Below are 23,833 nucleotides of genomic sequence, written 5' to 3'. Positions count from 1 at the left end.
GTTCCCTCTGTTGATGTGCATTAAGAAAAGGGGCTAGGTTGTCAAACCACGGATATTCATACGCTGAGGCAAGAGCCTTCACACTTGGCGGTCTGGAAATCTTTAAAAGGACACAGAACTAAAGATGAGTTGGACAAAACTGGAAAAGGAAAGGTACTTCTAGTCGCTCTGAGCACAAAACACAAATAGGCAGATTGAGTTTTCTTAGCACTGGCCACAATAAATACATCCCAGGGCACGAGGGGGGAGGGAACAATGGGACAAGGACGGATTCTTGACTGATTCCGAGTGTTTTGTTTGTGCCCAATGGCTTAAGAAATTTGTTCATCCTTCCTTGAAGACTACATTTGTAACGCTGTACCACTGCTGGGGTCAGTCAGAGGTTAAGTCAATGGCCGGATAAATTCCAACTGCACAATTTCTGTTCACCTGACGCGTGGATCTGTGCAACACATTGACTCAGGTGTCAGAGTAAAACACAGGATAAAAGCTCTGTTGCATCTTGCTTTTCACCGTTTTGAACAAGACGCGGCCCTGTAGTATCTCAGGAAGAATTCTCTCCCCTTGGTTTACCCATCGCAAACATCTATTTTTAAGTATTCCTTCCTTACCCAAACTGTTATTGTTTTCTCTCATTTGCTTTGTCTCACAGGCATCCTGAACATCTAGACAGGGTGAGTTTGCTCTCACGCACCAAGCACAGAAGCCACTGTAGTTCACCAGCCTCCTAAACTGCAAAAATTACATTGCCTTATTCAAGCACCCTCCTAAAATCCTGAATCAAGCATCAACCATCATGAAATAGGCTCTAAAATGTACAGGAATAAAAACAAATATATCAGGGCTCTGTTGTTGGCTGGTGTTTGAAACTTCACCATAGAATCTAAGCTTACTTCTCAGGCATTTTTTTTCCTTGGTTGTTAGATGTAGACACTTTCTTTTTTGTTTTTAAGCAGGTCATATTTTACATATTCACATCAGTCTGAGAGATGTGGATCGTAAAAAGCACAGTGAGAAGACAAAATAACATCCGAGTTTATCCAGAGAACGTTTATCCACCAGGCATATTGATATTGTCTCTCTGCAGCATGTGACATGTATCATAACATCAGGGAACGGACTGCTGCAGTGATTTGCAGAGGCACCGAGAGCTTTATTCTCCTTCCAGTCAACGACAGCTGAGGCCAGAAGTGCCTGACCTGCCACAGAAATTCCGGAGTTTAGTTTCTAATTTCATTCTTTCAGAAACTACGTGTTCTGTAAATAACTGCTAGTGCCGCTAAATATTCAGAATAAGTATCTCTCAACTATATAAAATTCAAGATGAACAGAATAAACACATACCTAAACTTAAAATGAACATTCAACAACAACAAAAAAAAACACCAATAAAGATCATTAGTGACAGAGCTATGAATCCAGAACCGAATTCCTACTGATCACTTAAAGATGAAGTGCGAGCACTCAGAAAACACGCATTTATCTCAGAGTACCAAAAAAGCTATAAAGGAAAACAAAAGAATAACTAAAAATACATAGAATATAACCTTGTGGGACACGATTTTGATACAAACACTAGAGACAACTGAAAGAGGAGTGACATTCATTAGAATCTAATTCTACCAATCCTCAGAAGCTTCAAATATCAATTTACAAAACAAATACTGCTGAGATTTAATCTCAAAGCCCTCACCGCCCTTTTGCTCTCCGTCACACCCAATTCCACGTCCAGTGAGTCCCCCTCTCACCAACCAGCCAAGCCAGAATCCTCAGCTCAAACAGTCGGCTGGGCAAAATAAGAAAGAAGTAGTTCAGCTACTACTCAAGATGAAGCTGAAAAGTAAAATTTCAGAAGATGCACCATATCAAAACTTCTGAAAGAATTAAAGACACAAAAATGGCCTCCCCAGTGCCATTCTCTACACGTTTTTAAAAGCCAGTACAGAAACCAAAACCCTCTACAACTGTCAACAAAACCCACCACGCTTAAACATTTCTCACCTTGAAAATTACAGGTGTATGCACTGGTTTAATACGGGGTGTTACCCTTGCAACACACGACGCATGACAGCCAACCAGAGCACATGACAAGGACATTCAAGCGTCCACGAGTGAGCTCACTGCTTCCAAAGAGAAGTCAGCGGAGGCAAAAAAGCACAAAAGTGGAGAACTCTTCCTCCGACCATCAGGTTTTTGATTAAATCTGGAATTAAACAACATATCTTACTTAACACAAAGACCACCAATTCCTTCACTGCACCCGCATGTTCTCACCGTTGTCACACATGAGGTTTCCCTCGCTCTCTGCTGTTTTCTTTTTTGTGACAGCTCCAGCTGAATTTTGATGTCAGGTCTTTTTTGTGTATCACGCTGTATCTACAGACCTCAGGGTTCTTTGGATGTGTCGAGCTTTTTCCCCCCATGACATGGAAGTGAAATCCTCTGCCAAGCACAGCAGGAGGGAGATGAAGCTGTCCCAGAGTTGCCAAGAACTGTCATGGTGAGACATCTTCCTGAAACGTCTTCTCTGCCGACAGCAGAGAACCCTTCTTGTTGGCCCTTCTGGTTACTGCTTTTCAGAAAAAGAACCGCAGCATTCAAAAGACTTTGCAACAAAGGTGAGAGACCACCAAGCAGGCACCCTGAGGAATCCTCTGCCATACGGCTCTGTGAGACGCCCACAAAGATTAAAGTATGTATCTGTGTAAAGTATGTATCTTGCTTTGCAAGGGAGAACGCAGAAATAAAAAAGGGGGTTTTGGAGGTGAGGCTTGAAGGGAAACGAACAGGGAGGAAGCAGGAATGATCATTCATTTTCCCAAATAACAAATATAAGTTGCCCCTCCAAAATCAGTTATTGGTGTAAGACATCTCCGAGCCGGCTGCATCCATTTCAAAAGACTAACATAGAAGTTTGGGATTTGTAGTACCTACTTCTTCGGTCTTTTTTGTTAGGGACACTTGTAGTAGTAAGGATTGACTTGAAGAGAGGATGAATGCTTGCCTTCTAACAGCTGCCAGATGTCAGCCCAAAACCCAGCATAGGATTTTTCCTACCTCCTGCCCTCCCTGAGGATTTCCCATCCGGCCCCAAGGAGAGACAAGACACTGGTCCGGCCAGAACACGGGGCTGATCCCATCAGCCAAGGCCAACTTTCCTGCTTGGGTTTTATCATCTGCCACCCACAGAAATAAATGCTCCACCAAGCGAGAGGTATCTGGCATCTTATCAAGGGACTACAAACAGAAGAGGGACAGGGTTCCTTAGAAGAGAAGCTTGTCTTTCTGCTCCATTTCAAGCTTATGGGTTGAGGGGGGAGGTGGAGGGTTGCAGTGAATTTTCACCGGGTACAAAGTTGTAGATTAAGGTTTGTATAGGACAAGAACTTGATTTAAATAGACCCCAAAGCAGTATGAAAACAACTCAATCATTTGTGTGGAATTTGGGTAATTACACAGCTAACTACGCAGCAGAAAAAAATACATTTCAGTACAGCTAAACGCTGAATTTTTCTAAGCAAAACAGTGGGAGTTGAATCACAAACAATGGAATTACCCAGCTGGAAAGCTGATGGTAAAAACACTGAGTATCCGTAATTCCCTCATTCCTTTGCTACCAAGAAATCATTACAGCCCTTCCTTCACTAACCGATAAGCCCAGAGGTAGCACATTTAACTACTTATTTTTAGTTAATGCTGCTTATTGAACTAGGTCTGCACCTGCGTATACCTTTAAGGAGCAACAAACGGGGTCTGCCTGGTTATCTCCAGCTACTGGCTGCTGGAGGGCACAGCACGGATAAAATAGCCCAAAGTTGAGGACTGAGAAAAAGGCTGCAGTGTGCAAACTACAGCAGGGAACGGAGTTAGTGAAGCAGGTAACCGAATGGTACAGTGAAAACAAACCTTTGGTTCACTTTTTTATTTTATACCGCTGAGAAAGTGGAAGGATAACAATCGCCATCAGTATCGCAGTTCCCCTGCAGCCAAGAGAGGGTTGCTTTTCATTTCCCAGTGCAGCTGCTGAGCTGGGCTGGGGTACAGATCAAGACAGAAGTGTTTGCTGCTCCTCTTAAAACATGAAGAATGAAAAGAGCTATCTTTGGTAGCTTTCTCCATGAAATCTCAAAACATGAATAGCCGCATTAATCTGATTCAGAACTATAACTAGAAGTGAGGTCTATATCTAAAAGCAAAAGTCATGAATGCGTTTGATGTATTTTAAGTAAGGCACTGAACTGCAGTTGTTATTTACAGATCAAAGAAGCTCCAGCAGTGTCCTGAAACAATCTAAGTGAGAAATGCCAAAATCTGATTTCATCCATGTCCATATGTTGCTTTGAACTCGTAATTCACAGAATTGGTCACTATATTGAACTAATTACCAAGCTTAACGCTTGCCAGTTTTGATGGCTGTGCTCCCTTACAGAAGGGTCGGCTCTGAAGGGAAGGAGGATGATATATTGGAAGAGGTATAGCCTTTATTGAAATCTGGGGAGGAAAAGCAATGCATACACAAAAAACGCTCCTCCCTCCCATATAACAAAGTTCATTTAATTTTCTAAACGATTGCTGAGACACAGATTAGCAAAATAAATTCTCTTTGCATTAACCAATACTTATAAAATAAAATGGTTAAGTCCTCCTCCCTCACAGGAAACACTTCTTTTTAAAAGTTAAAGGGAAAATATCTATGCTAAAATCTAACGAGGGCACATATTGTATATAGAAGTAAAATTAAAACAACAGATTCACAGCACAGCCTAACATGTTTAAATTAAAATACTAATAAAAACAAACACTGAGAACATATTTCTTCTGCAGACAGGAATATATCAGCAAGTTGTATTCTGATACCAGTAACAACTTTCAGAAGCGAGTGTTTTACCACTTAGCTACAGTGGTTTGAAATGTCCACAAACATTGGTTTGCTTAAGAAGTGATTTCAGGAATCACACAGCTTAAGGTATAATTAAAAAGCAATCTATGGGAAATAGGTTATTACCAGTATTTAGCAGCTAATTTGTTAGTTAATGCCTTAACAAAGCTCTCCTTTGATTGCAGTAGGGGGAAAAAAACACAACTTCAAGAGGATTATTTGCTATTAAGACTTGTACTCAATTATTGAGAACGCTGATGTGCTCCTTTCGGGAGGCTGCAATTACCATCGCAGAGCAGTCTCCAGGCAAGCGGGGATGGATTGAGCCTGCAGCCAGCTGTTCCCAGGTGCAGGACACGAGTTCAGCCTCTCATTTTTAAGAGCAATTTGCAAAGTACCCTCACTAACACGGGTGTTTGCTAATAAAGAGAGGTGCAACCTGCATGTGCCGTGATGCCCGTAACGCTTTTATTTTATCACTCACATCAATGTTCCCCCTCAGCTCCCCCTGTACCCTTTAATCTTATTTCTGAAGAAACAGTCACACTGCTGCTGGGGTCTCTGGACAGCATTTTTCATCAAGATAACGTGACACTTCATTTGCTTTTCCTTCCGACAAAAGGGACAACGCAAGATCGTTTTTATCAAGTTCCGTGAACACCGTATTTAAGTCACATTACTGGAAATAAGCATCACTGAATATGTTTGTAGGTTACAGCTTCCTGACAATCAACTTGAAGCTACCATTTACTATCACGGTTACTATCATGCTGATCACGGCAAGTTTTTGAATACCACACTAAACCCAAACTTAACTTCAGCCACGGAAAATGTAACCAACTAACTTTCAGGTAACATGACATAGGTGGAAAAACAATCCTCACCCACTCTTATGAATTGCTTTTCCTGCCACTACCACCTCTTCACACCCCATTACCATATTTCAACTGCAAAGACTTTCCTATAGCAAAAGCTGTGAATTAAAATATATTTAACGGCATCGTTGAATCTGAGGCATACTTTTCATGTAAAAGTTAGTTTGGGGAGCTGTAGCCCAGCAGACACAGAATCTCAGGAAGCCTTCAGCTGCAGAGCAAAGCAAAGAGGCCCATTAATCATATTTATCAAGATTGTCTACCCTGGCTTTCATGCAGTGAGGGGAAATGTGCTATACTACTTCAGCAACAAGAAGCAAGGCTAAAACAAACTGACCTAACTGCATGGGTCACTTCCAGAAATAGAAAGTATACTAGCAGCACAGCTGTACAGGCCAGAAGGCAAGATGCTGGGAGAGTTGGAGAAAAAGGAAGAAAAAAAATCCACCCCAAACTTGTGAGGTATGTAGCCAGTGGCAAGATTACACTGGGCCAAATTTTGTTTTAATTGGCATTTAGTATGTTAAAGTCTTCAAGACAAGATTCGGTTAAGTGCTTCAGAGTCTTGTATTTCATGAAGCTCCTAAAACACTTTCTTGTGCTTCAGGATTTCATATCAGCAAAAGCAGGAATGGAGCAGATAACCTCCCACTGAGGTAGGATTATTTAGATGTGTACGGATACTTCTTTATTGGCTCTTCTCTTTTAAAGTTAGAGACAGTATGATGTCAAATGCAAATACAGAATACAATGTACTAGCTGTTCTCCCGTGGAACGCAGGGGTAGTATCCTGGTTTATGTTTCTCTCTTTTCGGGGGGTTTGTTTTGTCTGAAAGAGCATCCAGGGGCCTCAGTTTACTCATGACAAACTCATCTGTGTCACATACCGTGCATCACTAGCAGTATTTAACCGGGAAAGATTCAAGCCTGGAACAGCCAGATCTAGTCGAGTGACCTGAGGGTTGCACTATCTGCCATATGAAGCCAAAATATTCAGGCCAAGCTCTGCTTTACTGTAGCCAGGCCTGCTGGCTTTGAAAAGCAAGAATACAATTTTCACTTATTCAACCTGCATAAAAAGAAAATTTGCAGAGCTTACACTTTATTGGCTTCTATAAAATTAACAGAAAAGTAAAAGCGAGATAAGAGGCTGGTTTAATAACACTATTTCCATCTGCAGCATACACACCAGGCCTGCTTTGCCGACATTTCTATAAAAATAATGAAAGTCATACTACCATCCATCTCTCCTGTTCCTTCCCCCACATGCACTTCCAGCTACACACGCAGTGACTGCGAGCTCTCCCATTACACCTCCAGTTCTTCGCTCCATGCAAAGACGAAGCCAATCTGCCTCCTCTTTCTTAGGAAAGACCTGAGAGTCCTTCCTCCTTGGAGGAAGACCACAGCCAAGCTGCTCTTCAGAGCTGGAGATTCCTGACCAGAAGCATCCCATGTGCAATGCAGACCCAGGTTATGAGGGAGTTCTGCTCCTGCATCTTGCAAGCCCTACCAACACACGCAGCTCTCCTCCTGCCTCACAGGAGATGCCACGTGCCTCCCAAGGTGTGACTGCAGCTGATCCTGGACACAGCAGACGGGGGGCAGCTCACCTGGCCAGACACGGCTAGAGCAGCTCTCTGCTTCCTGCTAAACAAGCACAAATGGAACTAGCCACCTGGTATCAAACAAACAAAAAAATCAAAGCACAACCAATCAAACCGAAAGTATCAGCCTCGAATTTGCACTGCCATAAAGGCCCCTGCCTATCCTTAAGGAGATTTTTTTTTTAATCCCAGGAAATTCAATGGGACTGCTCCCCAGAGTCAACAAAATGAATAGCATTTCAAGTTTTATGTTTCCTTTGCAACTGGGTTGAGAGGCAGGATTAAAGCAAAGTCAATTCCAAGATCCACAGGTCACCCCAAGATCAGATCCCTTGCAAGAGGCATTTCCTTGGGCTGGCGCTGCAGCAACCACAGGCATTGTGTGCCCTCTAGCGTGTGACTGCTCGTAGCGCTGAAGTCACACTGCCCAGAGCAAGGGAGAGACCCAAGAAAGGTCAGTGTGCTCCAACTTTTTTATATTTTTTTTTTTGAAACAGAAGCAAAAGTTCCCATGCCCAAAATTAACTTCTTTTCCCTTAACCAGACAAAATGTTTACTATAGAGATTGATTGCTAGTGCATTCCCAGAATATTCCTTAAAAAAAGCTAAGCAAGTTGTTTCATCTATTTTGTTAGCTAAAACCAGCTGAATCTGGCCCTTAAAATGTTCTGAGGCTAGGTATGACTTTCAGCATTTTGTTTGTTTTGGGTTTTGATTTTTTTTTTTTTGGAGGGGGGGGGGGTCACATCTCCTCTGCTCACAATAGCAGAATCAAAACTTATTTCCTGCAAGATAAAAATAAGCTGTTTTTTCAAAAAAAAATTGCCGTGTGATCTGTGTTAACCCCTTGGAAGAACCACTCTTGTAGCCAACTGTCACAAGTGCCATACTTCCAAAACGTGGCATGGGGGAACATGGAATTTACCACAATTGTGATAAATTAAATAAACTCTGCTGCAGGTCTGCTTTGTTTTTCCACACCTTCATCCATAATCTTTGGTTTTCAGTTTCAACTTTTCATATCTCTCAGTTGGTGCCTAATACTTATTTTTATGTGTACATACGTAATCTAACAAGCAACAGAGCAAGCATTATATACATACGTACGTGCGTGTATATAGATAAACGTGTAAAAGAATTCAAAATCTAGCAACGCATCAGGGTTGGGTGGAATTATTTATGGCTAAATGAAGCATGGTTTCAGCAGCAGCAATCTAAATTAAAATCAGTTTCTTCTCTTCTGCATGTTTTAGCTACATCCCTCCAGTTCCGCTGTTGTACCTACAGATGAAAATCACGATTGCTGTTGCCTTCAAAAATCTGCACAAAGAGTAAGTCAAGCACCGAGGCTTCCACCAAAACCAGTACTGCTGACAGGCACGGTATTATGGATACGTGCAGATCTGAGTTTTCGTATCAAGGGTACGGACAATGGAATCCCAGAACCAATGCTGGGATGATTTAAGAGAAGATTTTTCCATCTGTCTGCCCCATCCTACTGCCAGAGGTTCCTCACCCTGTGTCAGACCCAGCAGAAGCTGGTATACATCAGGCCCTCCGAACCGCAGTTCAAAGCCCACCACTCTGCGGTACTTTAAGTCACAGAGATGCTAACCTCCTAGCAGGAGGGGGGGAACTCTTCCAAACAAATCACTAGAGCTCGTCAGTCAATGCCTTTGGACCTTTCTCTTGCTGAACTACCTCAGCATGCTACGGAATCTGAAATCATATTTCTCTTATAAAAGAGAAAGCAAGAAGAAGACAGTCAGCACTCGACTTGGGGCTGCAAGCTCCCAAGCGCTAAGTGCCAAGCCCAAGGCTGAGCAGAAAGCTCCCCAGGACTCTGCACCCTCAGGTCCCGAAGCACACCTCTTGACCAGAGCAGACACTCAGCTTTTTGTGTTAAAGCAGAACTGCTGCTTGAGAGAACATCACGCAAGGAATTTGGGGAAAAAGCTTTTGATCTTGGATTGCTGAGTTTTCTGTTCTTCAGCAGACATAGAGAAAGCCAGGCAATAGCTGCCCCAAGTATGAAAAACAGATTATTGTTGTTAATATTGACAGCAGTACAGTTCTGTACATGGAAATCTTCCACTGTAAAAGTCATTTTTTGGTCTATTTCAGGCAAGAATGTCATCCTTGAAAGTGAGTCCTGTATTGCCAAACTGCTTGCTGTTCCAGACCCATCACGCACACTGAGAGGACTATTTGCCTTAGAGAGTGCAAGACCCTTGATAAGGTATTATTAAAAACAACGCCGTATTTTACATGTATATGCATGCGTGTCTCTGTTCAGATTTTATACAAACAGCTATACCACACACGCGCCCCTATCTTTTTACGGTTAGATAAGAACCTGCTTCAGCACAGCCACAAACGAAAGGCAGTCTGCACCAGATCCAGCCCGGGAACTCACCAGCCGCCTGCATGGTTACTGCACAGCATAGTAAAGCGGGAACCCTTGTCTCCTGCTGAGAGCTACAGAAAGAATCCCAACAGACAAAATACAGTTGCCCGTAGAGGAACGTAGCTGTGGAATTAAAACTGGGATCGACCACTCAGCCAAAAATTCCCCAAGTTTTTGTATGATTCTTTTTGCCGTTAAGCAGTCACAAGTGTTACGGCCAGCCAAATTTCAGAAGTAGGCACAACTATCTAATCCTACTAGGCATTACGGGACTTCAGTGCCATGCCACCAGGCTGTAATGATACAGAGCTATCCCACACAGAGATATCCCAGCTATCTGAAGATAGAGTTATCCCATTAACTCTAACACCCTTAGTTTGCTTTGGAAAACTTCAATGTTATTCACCCAATGACACTACCAGATAAAAAATAAATAATAATAAACAAATGTTAAGTATCTTCTACAATCACTTCTATTTGCTATCTATTGCTTTTACTACTTTAGGCTTTTTCTCCCCCTTTTAACCATGAGGGGTCATCTGTTGCCTGTCCTCCCTTCTATTACGGTCCCCAATTCTCACCAGGGAACGGGATTCTTTTCACATGTTCTCCTTCATGAGGGATTTGCAATCACTTCCTGATCCGTTGTCGCAAATTTATTTAGGTGCAAAAACTGGAAGAACTTGGGGAAACAAGGTGTGAAGTTCATGTGAACATTCTCCCCTGGAAACAGCACATGGAGTATGCTCTCCAAACCACTGCCAAACCAAAATCATGGGAAACCAACGTAAAGAACAGTTCTTAGGTTGCTTAAAAAACAGCCAACAAACAACCAAAAACTTTACAGCACGAAGAAAAGCCGAAGTCAGGCATCTTCCGCTTCCCAACTTGTTCTTGCCCACAATGTCACTACTGCCCCACAAAATGCCTTCCTTACATCAAGAACGATGCAGAAAACATCACTTGCAAGTATGCTTCAGTAAGCTGCTTAGAAAAAGTATGGGAACAGTACCTCTATTTCAAGCACGCAGTGAAATATGGTTCCTGCAAGACGCTGCTTGCATACGCTTCCATTTGGAAAGAATCTGCATTACCAAACCACATAAGCCATTTTTACTGCACGGTTTTTGAAAGTGTTTTGTCTGTTTGGAGAGCCTAGAAGCAAGGCTATAGTTTTCCAAATATAGAAACACTCTGCATATATGAAATTCTTTTCAGATGAAGATATCCACTGATGTCAGAGACCCTATTAATTGTATGCTCTGGTAAAAATTGATTTACCAGGGGCAGAAAGGATGGCTGCTTTCTGCTTCTAACCACTGAACGCGGATGCTGCACCTAGCCTGAGAAAGAGAGCACATTCAACTGGGAAATCTGTGATCACTGTACGTGCTTAACCAAAAAAAAAATCCACCCACCCCCCCCCAATTAACTTTACAGGGAATTTGCTTTCCGTCTCTGCTCATCCTGGCCAGTTTATTCACCATTCAGGCATGTCACAAAACCTACTTCCAAAGACTGGGAAATCAGAAAAAAGCAGGGTTATTTTGTGGTTTGTAAAAGACATTTAAATGCCTTTTTAGATCTCCATTTTAATTTCCAAATACTACTCTAGTGACTGTAGAAAGTAAGGAATGTGATGAATAACCCACAAAAACAAAGGACAGTTATTTCCTTTGTACATTTGTTGGTGTTCCAGGTCCTGAGCACCTGGATGTGCCTGAGCCTTTACACCAGAGCACGGAGTTTTCTCCTGCTCTTACACCACAAGAATCACTTTCAACCCTTACATACCTTCCAAAATGAAAATCCACTGAATATAGCTATCTAGAAAGATACAAGTGTCCTACCAGGTACCTGATACAACTCCAGTAATACACATTCCAAAGCACAGTGGTGTTACGGGCAGGAGGAAGCAGAGATTTTTTCTTTTTTCCCCTCCCAACTTTCCTCCTATTAATCATGTTGCATAACTTCTGCATAATTTTTCACATGGTTGGGACTAAGTTAATCCATTCTATAGTTCCCAACCCTTCTATGAGACTTAATCTATATGGAAACACCCAAGCCTAAGAAACGTTGGTTGCTCAGTACAAGTCAAAACCCCCAGTCTTATGGATCCTGCCTGGCAAATTCCTGGTTAAATCTAACCTCTCTAGAATCACAAAATAAAGTAAAGCCAACTCAGTTTTCCAGAAAGTAACAAAAGACAGATACTGCACATATTTCATTAGGAGGATGTTTATTTTTCCAAATATTGTATTAAGATAGTGTCCTGTTTGCCCATTTCAATCGACATCTGCTCTGTAATACAGAGAATGATAGAAGATCAAAGATTTAATTGTGCAAGAAAAAGAATGTCTTAATAACATTCTTTCTGTCCTACAGCAACAGAGATAAACTTTAAAAAAAATCTAACAGCTAGGAGAACAGGATATTTATATAAAGATGTCCTAACAAAAGAAAAGCATGCAAAACTACCTCTGGTGGATAAACAAACTAGGCTCCCTGTTTGCAGACTGTTCTCTATCGAGCTCAGCCCTCTGAGATCCCCTCCCTTGCTCGGTCAACAATGTTTTAACATATCTCAGCTGGCTTCCACATTTTTATACATAACCTTTTCAGCATCCTTTGTTCGTTGACCCTTTAAATTTAGGAAAAGGCAGCAGGTGTGTCTTTAAGACTCATTTTGCTTCCAGCTGCTTCAGAGCACCTCTCACCTCCCTGGTAGTAAGTCATTTAAGAGTGGGGTTTGGGTCAGTCATCTGCACGGGCTGCGCTGCATGTGCTCCCCATCCCTGTTGACGCAGGCATGGTGGCAGGACACCAGTTGTACCGCGCACAGTACAGCAGTACCTCTTGCTCACGAGACATTACCTCTGGGGTTTTGGAGATCGGAGAAAGCTTGAGTTTGTTGCCTGTTTGTCAGAGCACTGCTGCCACTCATTAATGCAGCAGTTTACTTTTAACTAGCTCTCCTCCTCTTCCCCACAATGAATATAGCATAGAGTGCTCTCTTCCCCCAAAGCAGCAGGATCTGCCTGTGCTCACTTACAGCTCCGACTTGCACACACTGAAGGAAAACAAACGTGTGTCCCCCAGCCAAACCCACAGCTTTACTAATTCTACAAGTTCAGACTCCCAGAAATCACAGCTAGGTTACCTCCCTGGCAGTAAGATCAATAGCACGCTACCCAAGAGTGGGTTCAGATTTTTCAGATTTACCAAGTCGAACTACGATGTCGAACTCCGAGCCCTGAGATGAGCTCTCAAACACCACTGCTCTGTAACTCATCATTACTGCCCCCCTGAACAGAGGCCATTACAAGCAAAGAGCCTGAATTTTCTCAGAGAAGTCTCTGAGGCAATACAACAACAAGCAGGGCTACCTGCACAGCAAGGGCTGCCATTTGAAAGCAATTCTCTGCCTCCTTTCAAGTCATACGTGAACTATAAACATCGATTCCTTAAAGACAAAGGGATGGAGGACGAGTTCAATATCCATTTTAGCTCCTTTCGAGTCTAATCCTGAGTTAGGGCCCAATCCCTCTGCAATATTTTTAGCAGTGACAAACTAGATTAAAACCAAAGCACCCACTCGGTTCTTCCGAACACTTCCAGAGCAATTTGCAACAGAAGGGACACCACGTTTAAGTCTGGCGCTGCTCAGCTGTGCGAAGCTGAACCCTGCATACAGACACACAGAGAGTAAAGTGACTCACTGTCCAGCGAGCTGCTGCACACGGTGAAACTGGACAATGCACTTCATTCTCTTGCGTCGTCTTCCCATTCATAATAGTGGCCTTTAAGACATCTGCTAGGCTCCTGTAACATTAATGGAAATGGATAAACTCCAAAGGGAACTCAGGGGCTTCTGTCTTTTTCCCATGAACTGAACATTATGGAATTTTAACAGATGTTCTACTTGGTCATAGTTAATAAAATGAATTATGCAGGAATTAAAAATCTGGCTCCATTTGCTTATATAAGATCTCAGCAGCAGAACTACATTCCCATTAAGAAATTCTAGAGGATTTACAGCGCATTTACAGTCTACTCCTGCCTTGTTATAAGATGGCTGGAGATTTTACAAATGAACTCTCTTCTGGAAAACGTGACTACGTTTACCTGCTCACTGACTGCTCTTGGTAGCACGATCCAGTTTGCGCACCAGTGCACGCTGGTATACTGTGACCACAAGAAGGGACAATTCTCACTTTGATTTGCTTTGGAAATGACATCATGGGAATTCCACATCTTTTCACAGCCTCAGATTTCTGCCATTATTTCAAAGTCTCATTCAACAGCTTAATAACCATACTCTCACTTTGTGCTTTGCCACAAGAGCTTTCCTCTCGGAGCACTGGCATCTCTTTCACACTACTACTGCCAAAAGAATGATGCACCATACCTTGTTTCCCTTCAAATTTTAGGATTAGTTCAGAGCAGGTGAAAACAACACAGCCAAAACTTCACACTTTATTGTCCACTGTGACTCACTCAAACAAAAATATTTCCAAAAGCATTATACATTTAACCATCTTCCTTCTTTTCTAATATTTGTCTGTACAGAAGGTATTCTGTTGAAAAGATAAGGGGGATAAGTGAAGGAATGAAAATCAAAAGTGAAGGGTGAAACAACCATCTCACACCAGAACAGAAGCAGCACGGCAGCTAATGCAAATTACACAGAACGGAATAAGGCTGCCTTGAAAAGATCTACAATACTATGGAAAAACGAAGAGATTTCAAGATTGCATTCCCTTTATAAACATTCAAACTCATTTTCATTTAAGTCCAAGCAACTGGCAAGCAGATCTCTGTCCAGGCACTGATACCCGCTTTATGTAATATGCGAAATCTTACCCTGATGCAACAACTAAAACTAACCTCTCAAAATCTGGCTCAAGAATTCTGGCTGTGCAAGAACATCATCTTCAAAGCTTCAATATGCACAGCCTCTTCCATTACTGTTTTTTTTAAATGAAAAATTGTTCATTGAAACCATTCTACCCCAAAGCCCGCTCTGCTGTAACTAAACAAAGGGTTTTGTCTAAATAAAAAACCAAAACATACAAATGAACTCTATAAGCGTAAAATTCAGCTGGAGTCTACATATGTCATGCAGCTACCTGAATGTGTCCAATAACAAATTAATATAGATTTTTATCTGAAAATAAAGACTTTCCCTAAAGGAAGAGTGTTTCAATAGAGGAGAAAATATCAAGATTAAACATCACGCTTATAGTGGTTCCAGCTGGAGGTTCAGCTTGCCGCTCCTAATTGAATGGATATTGCTTTACGATATTTGGTGTCTGAAAATGCAATGGTCTTAACTGGCTGTTAAATTCAACGATTTTTTTATTTTATTTTTAAAGACATCACTTATGATTTGCTTCATTTTGAAAAGAAAGCACATTTCATTCGGTAACCATTTATTTCTCGTTCTATCGGACAGATTCCTCTGAAAAGCAATACTTCAGCAGAAATCAGTTCTGAAGGATCTTTTATGAATATACATAATGGAGAGGACCCCCATTAAATTTCCAACAAAGTGCTGCCATTTTGAGTAAACAAAGTTATCTCAGCAGGGTCACACACTGTGCCATGAATATGGTCTGCAAATTAATTACCACCCTGACATATGTCAAAACAAATTTTAAGGAGAACAGCACCCAGTTGTAACCATGTGTTTTATCTACCTGTTAGTATGCAAAATCTGTATTCAATGGCATCTAAATTTATTCATTTATTCAGAACCCCTCAGAGAAATCAAAACGACTCATTGGCCTTTTTTTTGCCCGTCTCCAAATGAAATCTGAGTGAATAACGTGTCTAGTGAGCCAGAAAATAAGTACAGGATGAAGCTATGGTGCGGGATACATTTCAGAAAAGCAGGTGTCATCTCTGCAAAAGCAACTAATTTTTGAAACACTCAGAACTGCTCAAATAAACTGAAGTGCACTGTCATTTCTCAGCACTTTGGAGAATACTAAATTTGGGATTTCTTATTTTAGGTAATATCCATCTTTATCCTACGTTGTAACAAGAACTGGCTAACATAACCATCCTAAAAATAGTTTGCAGCAAGAAGAAAGGCTTTTTAAAGAAGAGCTACTGAATGAAGGCTTAAAAAGCCTCTGCAACTAGCTTTGTTATCAATGGCAACACATCCAACCGATCTGGAGGGAAGGAAAAAAAAAGTAGAGATCTAAACCTAGTTTATTCAGTTGAGCTATATAAGGAGAGAACAAACCCCCACATGCCACACTGAACACAGTAAGTAAATAACCCTTTCTGAAAAATAGCTGCTACGTTTTCATAGGAATCAAGCCTTGCCTCTTTATTTGAGGTACTCATGGAGAAAATTCTGCTTTGTCAAAAGATGATCTACCACCTGTGATGTGATTTTTAAGCTGTTTTGGATTGGGAGTTTATCAGTGCATGTTAAAGACCAAAAGAAATCAGTCCACTGGCTAATCTGAAACAGTTTAGAGAAGACTACATACATTTTATAAAAACATTAGTATTAGGATTTCTTTTTTAATTAGTTACAGTTTCAGGGAAATCATAGGGGTAATCCAATGTGCTAAATGAGAGCTGTCAAGAAGTCACACAGATGTCATATTTAAGGACCTAAAAGTCAGAGCTGTGAAGGCCGTCGGCCTGCATGGGGACTCCTGCGGGCAGATCTCAGTTGCCACAGTTCCAGATGCGCAAGAAGAGCACCAGCATTGAGCACAAACTGAATCCATAACTGAAGCCATGAGAACACACTGCACAACACGATCAGAGCCTCTGCCCGCCCACCACTTTCAGTGGGTCCAAACCAAGGTCACAAAACCCAACAGAAGAACTTTTCTATTTCTTTTGTAATCTGTCTTCAGTCCACACAGCGTATCAAACACTTCCATGACACTAATCCTAAAATTGGTAGGATGTTTATGAAGAGATTTTAAGTTTAGGAACTATTTTCTGCCAAGCAGGCCAAAATATTTTTAGCTCCACTTTTCCCAACAGTGAAGTACTTCTGATTTGCAGTTAAGTAATGCCATATCAGATCCACAGACTGGATGACTAAATGCATTTCTTTCACACATTCGGGAGAAAAAAAAAAAACGCACACAATCCTCCCTATATACAGATGACAGATAATCTCTTGGCATCTGCTGACAAACACATTTAAAGAAAGCCTAAATCTGTGCCAAACTTGGCCTGCTGCCACCAGTTCACCATTGTTGAATTACATACTTCACATGATGCAATCACAAGACTTGAAGTTTCCAGTGCTTTATTTTATGGTTTTCATCATGTTAATATATATATTTCCATCCTTTTACAATTTAGCAGCAACAAAACTAAGGCAGAAAGGTAGCTGATGTTCTGCATGTATCATATATTTCATATATTTTCATGTTATCAGTAATCTAGCTGATGTTCTGTATGTATCATATATTTCATATATTTTCATGTTATCAGTAATCTATTTAAATTACAGGCTGGTAACTTACCTAGAATGAAATATGTTAATATTTCTAGATTATGGTTAAGGCAACTGATCTCAATTCTACTAGTACTACCACCACCTCTTGTTAGTGAACAGAAAAAAGTGAGGCAAAGGAATCAATTTATTTTTTTTAAAAAAAAAAGGAAAGACAAGTGTTTTACCTCTCTTAATACTGTGCTTTTATAACCCCGATAAAGTCCTTGAATACCCTGTAAACCAACAAAAGAAAGCATCAGCTATAGGGAATTAGTTTGTCAAAGACCACAATTTTTTGGTGATTACAAGGCAAGCAGTGCAGCCTTACTTAGTGTCAGACCTGACTTCTTACAAATTGACTATATTGATTATAGCATTGTATACTGTATTCTGTGATTTACAACGCTGGGCAGTTTTATGTTCATTTCAAAAAGCATTTAAACACTGTTCAGAATAATCAGTTACAGAGAAGAAAATATACCTTACAGTTAAAATTAAAAGATAGCACAGAAACACATTACTCCAAGTTCTGCTTGACTAATCTTGGGCAAGCATCCATTATCCTCCATATATTTTGGAAACTACTCCTCTCCTGCTTAAGTAGCTTATGCAAAATGAACAGATAGGACGACAGCTTGCATCCTTCTTACCTTTGATTCACAGGTTTTATGAATACAAATATTTCGTACTTTTAACTAGCTAATAATATGCAAAACAATTAAGAATTCTTTTTAAAAGTACATATAAAATTAGGTTTAATATTTTATAGGCCAGTTTCTCGGATGTTTAGCAAATCTTACAGTTCTTTGGTCAGCTACAAAGAAGGAGAAAAGAATACAGTTTGGAGAGCACCAGCTTTTAGAGCAGAATGACCAAATCACAGAGTGAAGTTCCAGGGACCCTCTCGTACAGGGTTATCAAAATAGTATTCATTTGCAACCAACTAAAAAAAAACAATTGAATCATTAAAAGGTCATATTTATGTCTTCCTTTTCCTGGCATTTATACATGGAAACTTGTATAATATTTTTCCCCACAGTATCTTCAGGAGCCACTTTCTCTTATGGGATAGAATTTGAAAAATGCCCCTTTTGAGACGCAGTAAAAGCAGCGGCAAGCAGGTTTTCCAGAAAGAAATAGTACAACTACTGAAAAGATGACAAAAGCCCTGATTTTTTGAAAGTTACCAATACCAGAAGCGTATTCATTTCTCCCTAAAGCCTCTCTGAAATGGTGCCTTTAGGACATCTCCCCAAAAACCTGCCTCAAAAACTAAAAACCATGCAGCAAACCTTAGATACAGGGTCTTGATGTCCTGCTGTCACAGACAAGGGCTGTTTAGATATATCCAAGCAGATCTTTCGACAGCTTTTTTTTTTTCCCCCTCCTCTTCTGCAGGTGCCCAATATAAAAGAGGAGGAAAAAGTTGTTTAAAGTTTGCATGTGTGTGCATTTTTAAGTGCCCACACATGGGGGAGGTGTGGGGTTTGGTTCCCTTAAACGTTAACATGCCTATTGCTTTCAGGAATAGAAGAATTTTAGGAAAAGTGCTGAGAAAGATAAAATTGTAGTAATGCTTCTGCACATGTACAGCATCAGTGGGAAGAATGAAGCAACGTCTTTGAAATTTTGCTCTGAACTCACCTCATGGTACAAGGTGTGGGAAAGAATCCGAAAGGTGCTTGCAGAAGGTGAAACTTGGGCCCTTTGCTTGACAACTTCAGATGGAACCCTTATGAGGCACGCAACCTGCAAAAGAGTGATACAGTTAGAGAGCAATTCCTTTTGCTGCCTTCATACAGCTGACGCGTTTGGAGTTTGTTCCCAGTACAGAAACCTGAGAAACCAGGAAATAATTTTTGTAATTATATGAGTTGAACTTAAAAGCTGTTTATAAGGCGCTTATGTGTCTGGTCTCACAGCTACATGCTTCCTGAAGGTGAAACTGTACTAACAGAAAAATGTAAGTACCCTTGAAAAATAACACTTCAGTTTTTAACTTCTAAAACAGAAGTGGGTTTGGTTGAGGAAACTCATTGATGGAACTAAAATTTTGAAGCCGTCCTGTCTTTTGGCAGCCACAGGAAAATCTCCCCTACTTCTACAGATCTAATCTCCAGATCTGGGACTTGAAGAACAAATTTCGTAGACAGTTCCATTGTGCCCTCTAGTGACTAACAGCAAAAGACGCTCCAGTGAGTGTTAGGTGCACACAACACACTCAAGGTTTACCTTAAAACACACCGGACTTCATTCAAGGTGAAGCATCAGACTGATTCTCTTCTATGTAATGAACTTAACTAGGCAAGAAAGGCCCTTGTAGCTGGACGTAATAATGCGACTACTGCCATAAATCTCTAGCTTTTATGAAATAGCTAGACCTGGCTTTAAAACGTTCACTTGCCACCACAATTTAAGGGAAGAGTTAAGATTGCATGCACATCATTCTGAGAAACGAGGACACTGAGGTGTCAGAGAGTTACGAGCCTCATCTCTAGAAAATGCCTGTTCACCAGCACGTAAACTTTTAGAAGTTGTTGTCTTTAGGTGATCCCAGGGATACTTAAAACAGCACTGGGACTGGTGGCACGACATCGGAGATGCCATGGCCCTTTGCTCGGCTTTAGGCTTTCTTCGGTCCCTTCCTGTGCTAGGGTCAGCAACCTACCGCAGTGAATTTGGTTTCTAGCAGGAAAGGTGATCACGCATGCCACCAAGAGCTGAAATTTAGGAATTCACTGCCAGACTGTACAGACACACAAGTGCGATGTAACTTGAATGATCACTTGTGGCTAACACTGTGTAAAGTTTAAGCTCCATTTTCACAGAGAATAAGAAAAAGTCTGTTACCCTGTTATATTCCTACAAGTTTACCAGACAACAATATCCACAAGTCATTACAAACAGATATAACTCCATGCGCTCTTCAATCCTCAGGGTCAGAAATAACAAGTGACCCCAATATGTCAAGAAAATAAGAACTGTCAAGTTTTTTGATAGTTCAGCATAAATATTTATAGAACTTCATGCTTCATAACACCCCCTGTCCTTATATTAGCTTTTTATTCCTTAAGAATATGGAGGCAGGAGGAAAACTTTAAAAAGGCTCGGATGAAAACAATCTAGTCAACCACGAGCAGACAAAGAACGCGGCATGGCTTTCTGACACCTGGGTGCTGCCGTTTCGGCACGAGAAGGGTGGCTACAAAGTGATGTCTCCATTTCCCCAGACTACTTGGGGTGCCTTGCATTTCAAACTAACTTTGATGTTTCTCCCATTTGAATTTGAGCTTAGAAGGGAATCTCTGGCTGCACAAGAACAAAAGCAGTGATTACATTGTGCTGTTATGAAAGGAATTAAAGGCTCGCGTCAGGCAGGCTCTGCCGTCAGGTTGCCTCCATGGGGCACTTCAGGGACTAGAAAAGCCGCAAGCCTCAACTGCCCACCTCAGGCAGCACGGTGACATTTCCAGTGTGCACCCAAACTTACAGCGTGCTACCTTAATTGCTTCTACATGGGTACCTTACCAGCAATAACAATTCGAGCACTCTTTTGATGTCAGTCACCACCACTCTTTAGAAGGGAAGTACGGAAGGCCAATCTCACAGGTCTCAGCAGCCCACAAGGTAAAAGAAAGTTACAGGCTGGGACAGATAGGTGCAAAAAATCGTAACCAGTCTAACCCAACAGGTTACTTTTTAAACTCACTGCTGTCCATGCAGATGTAGCCTGTTGCTTGCCACAGAAGAGCACAATACAACCTGCCAAACTCAGCCATTCCTGGTGAATCCTGCTGGTTTTAGGGATGACCCAGCGATGAGCTAGCTTTCTGTCAAAGAACTCCGTAGCCAGGAAAGGAGAGAGTTCAGAAGTGGGTCCTCAGCTGCCTCAGCCGATATTAAGGCATCTGACAACAGCACCCAATCGACAGGGCCACGCTCACTCCTCCGAGCAAGCTCTGGAGCCAAGCTCTATTCCTACCTGTTGACGGGACCAGAAATATAGAGTCAAGATCCTACAGACCAAGTTCAGGGAATAAATGAGTACCGCCCTACAAACTCCTTCCTTATTTCCCATCTGCCAATACAACTCTCCAGTTTTCAGTCCATCTCCCAGGCCAACACACAGGTATACATCCACAGGAAAGGAATGATGAAAAAGAAGCTCAAGGATTTTTAGCTTTAAGCTTAAATAAAACCCTAATTTGCAGCCGAAAGCATTGCTGCTATTAGTTTACACAGCAGGTATACCAAAGTGACTATTGCCATCTATTATCCGTGTAGTCTTTTAACACTACAAACACTTCTGAACAAAAACACAAACAAGAAGAAGAGTACTGAATTTCAGAGTCATTGTCTTAAATCATTACCAGGCCAAACTGGTGACTCAAGTATTCAGATGCAAACCTAAGTACATTTTTAATTCACTGACTTGCATTAGCCAGTTAGAGACAAAAGCTGAAGTGGGATTATTTTGTTAACATTATACTGTCTTAGCAACACATAGATAATCTTCCAATTAAATGAAGGTAATTTCTTTTCCTCTGTCGGCTTGGGAAAGAGCATTTTAATTTTCAGATACTCCTTGCGTGCATCAAGGCTGCCATCTCCTGGTCAGATTTATGTTGGAACCAGACTTTCCTGTGCTTGCTCTGACCAACGTGTCAACTGACCCTGAAAAATGACCAGTGCACTTAAAAGTCTCAAAAATACACTAAAATCAACACAAAGCCTCTTTATATATACTGATTTAAACAGCTTGTTTCAGTAGATGAGAAATTAGATAAAGAAATCTGTTTCCACTGGGCTGTAAGGTAAAAGAAAATAAGGTATGCTACAAAAAGAGCACAACTCCTCCTAGTCTTCAGTACTGTATTGTCCTTTATTATCCAAATATTAATAAATCTCACGTAGATTATCAGCCTTTTGATTCCACCCTTTGTGCCCCTGGGTAACCATTTTCTACATGGCTGATTTTCTTCTAGGATTGAGGAGAGAATCCAAGACAGCGATGTCACGTTTGTGCATTTGCTTTCAGGCAGCTACACTAACCTTGCACGCATGATCTGTGCAGGAGCTCTATCCAGAAGCATTAGCGAGAAGACAGAGCAGGTGTTAACAGTTGCCATTAAGGGTTTATGCAGAGCCTTTGGGTATCTGCACGGCAGGTTTTTCTCAGATCTGGGGACACAGCTGGTGTACCGCAAGTTGCAGCTTTGTACCTTTAAGTGGAGCAGCTTGAGAAAACATCTCCTTATGCAGCCTGGCATGGACCTTGCACAGCAGATGATCTGGCTCACGCACTTCAAAGCTCCTATTAAAGTCTGAGCACTTTAATAAGAGAGAGATAATGCCCATACTCTTAAAACCGAAGCGCAAAGACCAAGAGCCCAATCTGCGAAGACACTGGCACTTGCTGAGCGCTTGGCTAACAAGCTGATCTATTCTCTGCGCTGTTAGGGACGGGGGTGAGGATCAAGACCAATTTTTTCCATGCTGTAATTAGCCAGCTATTCAGCTGCAAATGGGGAGAAGAGTAGTCTAAGGACACAGAAGTTTTCTGGAACATGTTAGAGGCCGGTGGTTTAGGGACATGCGCTCAGCCACTCCGAGCAAGTCTCTGACCTCCATGCCTAAGCCTGCTTTGAAATCTGGGTACAGAAACTGGTGATAAGCTCCAGAAACCTTGTCTGTGTTGCAGCTGTGAACCCTTTAGAACACTGGCTTTCCAAAGGATTTTTAATTTTCCTGAGCAGGAGGTTAATTTTAATAACTTTATCTGCCTGAGTAGGCTGGGAAGCCTTAATTGATGTTCCCCACATAAATATAATTTAATAACTTTAGACAGAACTAAAAGAACATACCTGAGGAGAGTTATTCTTAGATATCATTTGCATAAATTTATTCTTAATCAAATAGGAACCTAACATATGACACTACACAACTTCATATCCAGAAAGCAGACTTTAACCCAACCCTCAGAATCCCTGTGCAAGACAGTCACTAAGCCATTCAGGAGAAAAAGCCACTGCAGGGAAATGACGACAAAGAGTTTGACTTATCAAAGGACATATGTTTAGGCTGTAGTCAATCTGGAAACAAAACCCTAATCTTCCACCCCGTTCTTGAAGGTCAGAGAGATTGCCTGCAGCTACATAACGCAGAAAAGCCAAGAAAAATTGAACTCTAAAACCCCATTCAAAGGGAAGAAGCAAGAACAAAATACACTTGCTTGCTTGGTTGTTCGTTGGTTTTGTTAGCTTACTTTTGTTTTAAATTCATTTTGCGTTAGCCTTGGTGGCACTCCTGCAAACAAAAGCTACCTTATAGTTCAGGTGTGTTTGTTTACAAAAAAATGCTGCTTCCCAAACCAGGTTAATAAACATGACATAATGCAAGCATCTCAGTTTCTACGTCAGATGCCCCGTCTTGGTTTAAGGCTTGTCTCTTGACAAGACTCATATTCAACTTTCAATGCCTCTCCAAATACTGAGAAGTTATAGTTGGTTCTCCAGAGATTCATTGTGCTCTCTGAAGAGAAAAACTGAGTGTTTTCAGTGCAGCATTATGAGATTAGCAAAG

The 23,833-nt window shown here is 41.3% G+C and overlaps 1 protein-coding gene across 6 annotated transcripts in view; it reads right to left on the bottom strand.

The window, feature by feature from the left end:
• SLC25A26 (solute carrier family 25 member 26) overlaps positions 1-23,833 on the bottom strand; it is an 89,444-nt gene that overhangs the window by 50,106 nt on the left and 15,505 nt on the right. For 4 of the 6 annotated variants that reach the window (XR_014571336.1, XM_083795192.1, XM_083795189.1 and 1 more), the window contains 2 exons: positions 18,896-19,000; positions 17,437-17,484 (listed from right to left, as the gene is read on the bottom strand). The exons of 1 other annotated variant lie outside the window; for it this stretch is intronic. Coding sequence is in view for 4 of the 5 variants with exons in the window: in XM_083795192.1 (XP_083651318.1) it covers positions 17,437-17,484; positions 18,896-19,000 (153 nt within the window). In the remaining variant the exon portion in view is untranslated. The remainder of the gene's footprint in view (positions 1-17,436; positions 17,485-18,895; positions 19,001-23,833) is intronic. One more of the 6 variants, XM_083795190.1, reaches the window with a different exon arrangement.

This window comes from Anser anser, assembly GCF_964211835.1.
Source record: "Anser anser genome assembly, chromosome: 12".
Lineage (NCBI taxonomy): Eukaryota > Metazoa > Chordata > Aves > Anseriformes > Anatidae > Anser > Anser anser.
The sequence above is the reverse complement of the archived record's forward strand: the minus strand, read 5'-3'. Positions and strand labels throughout refer to the sequence as shown.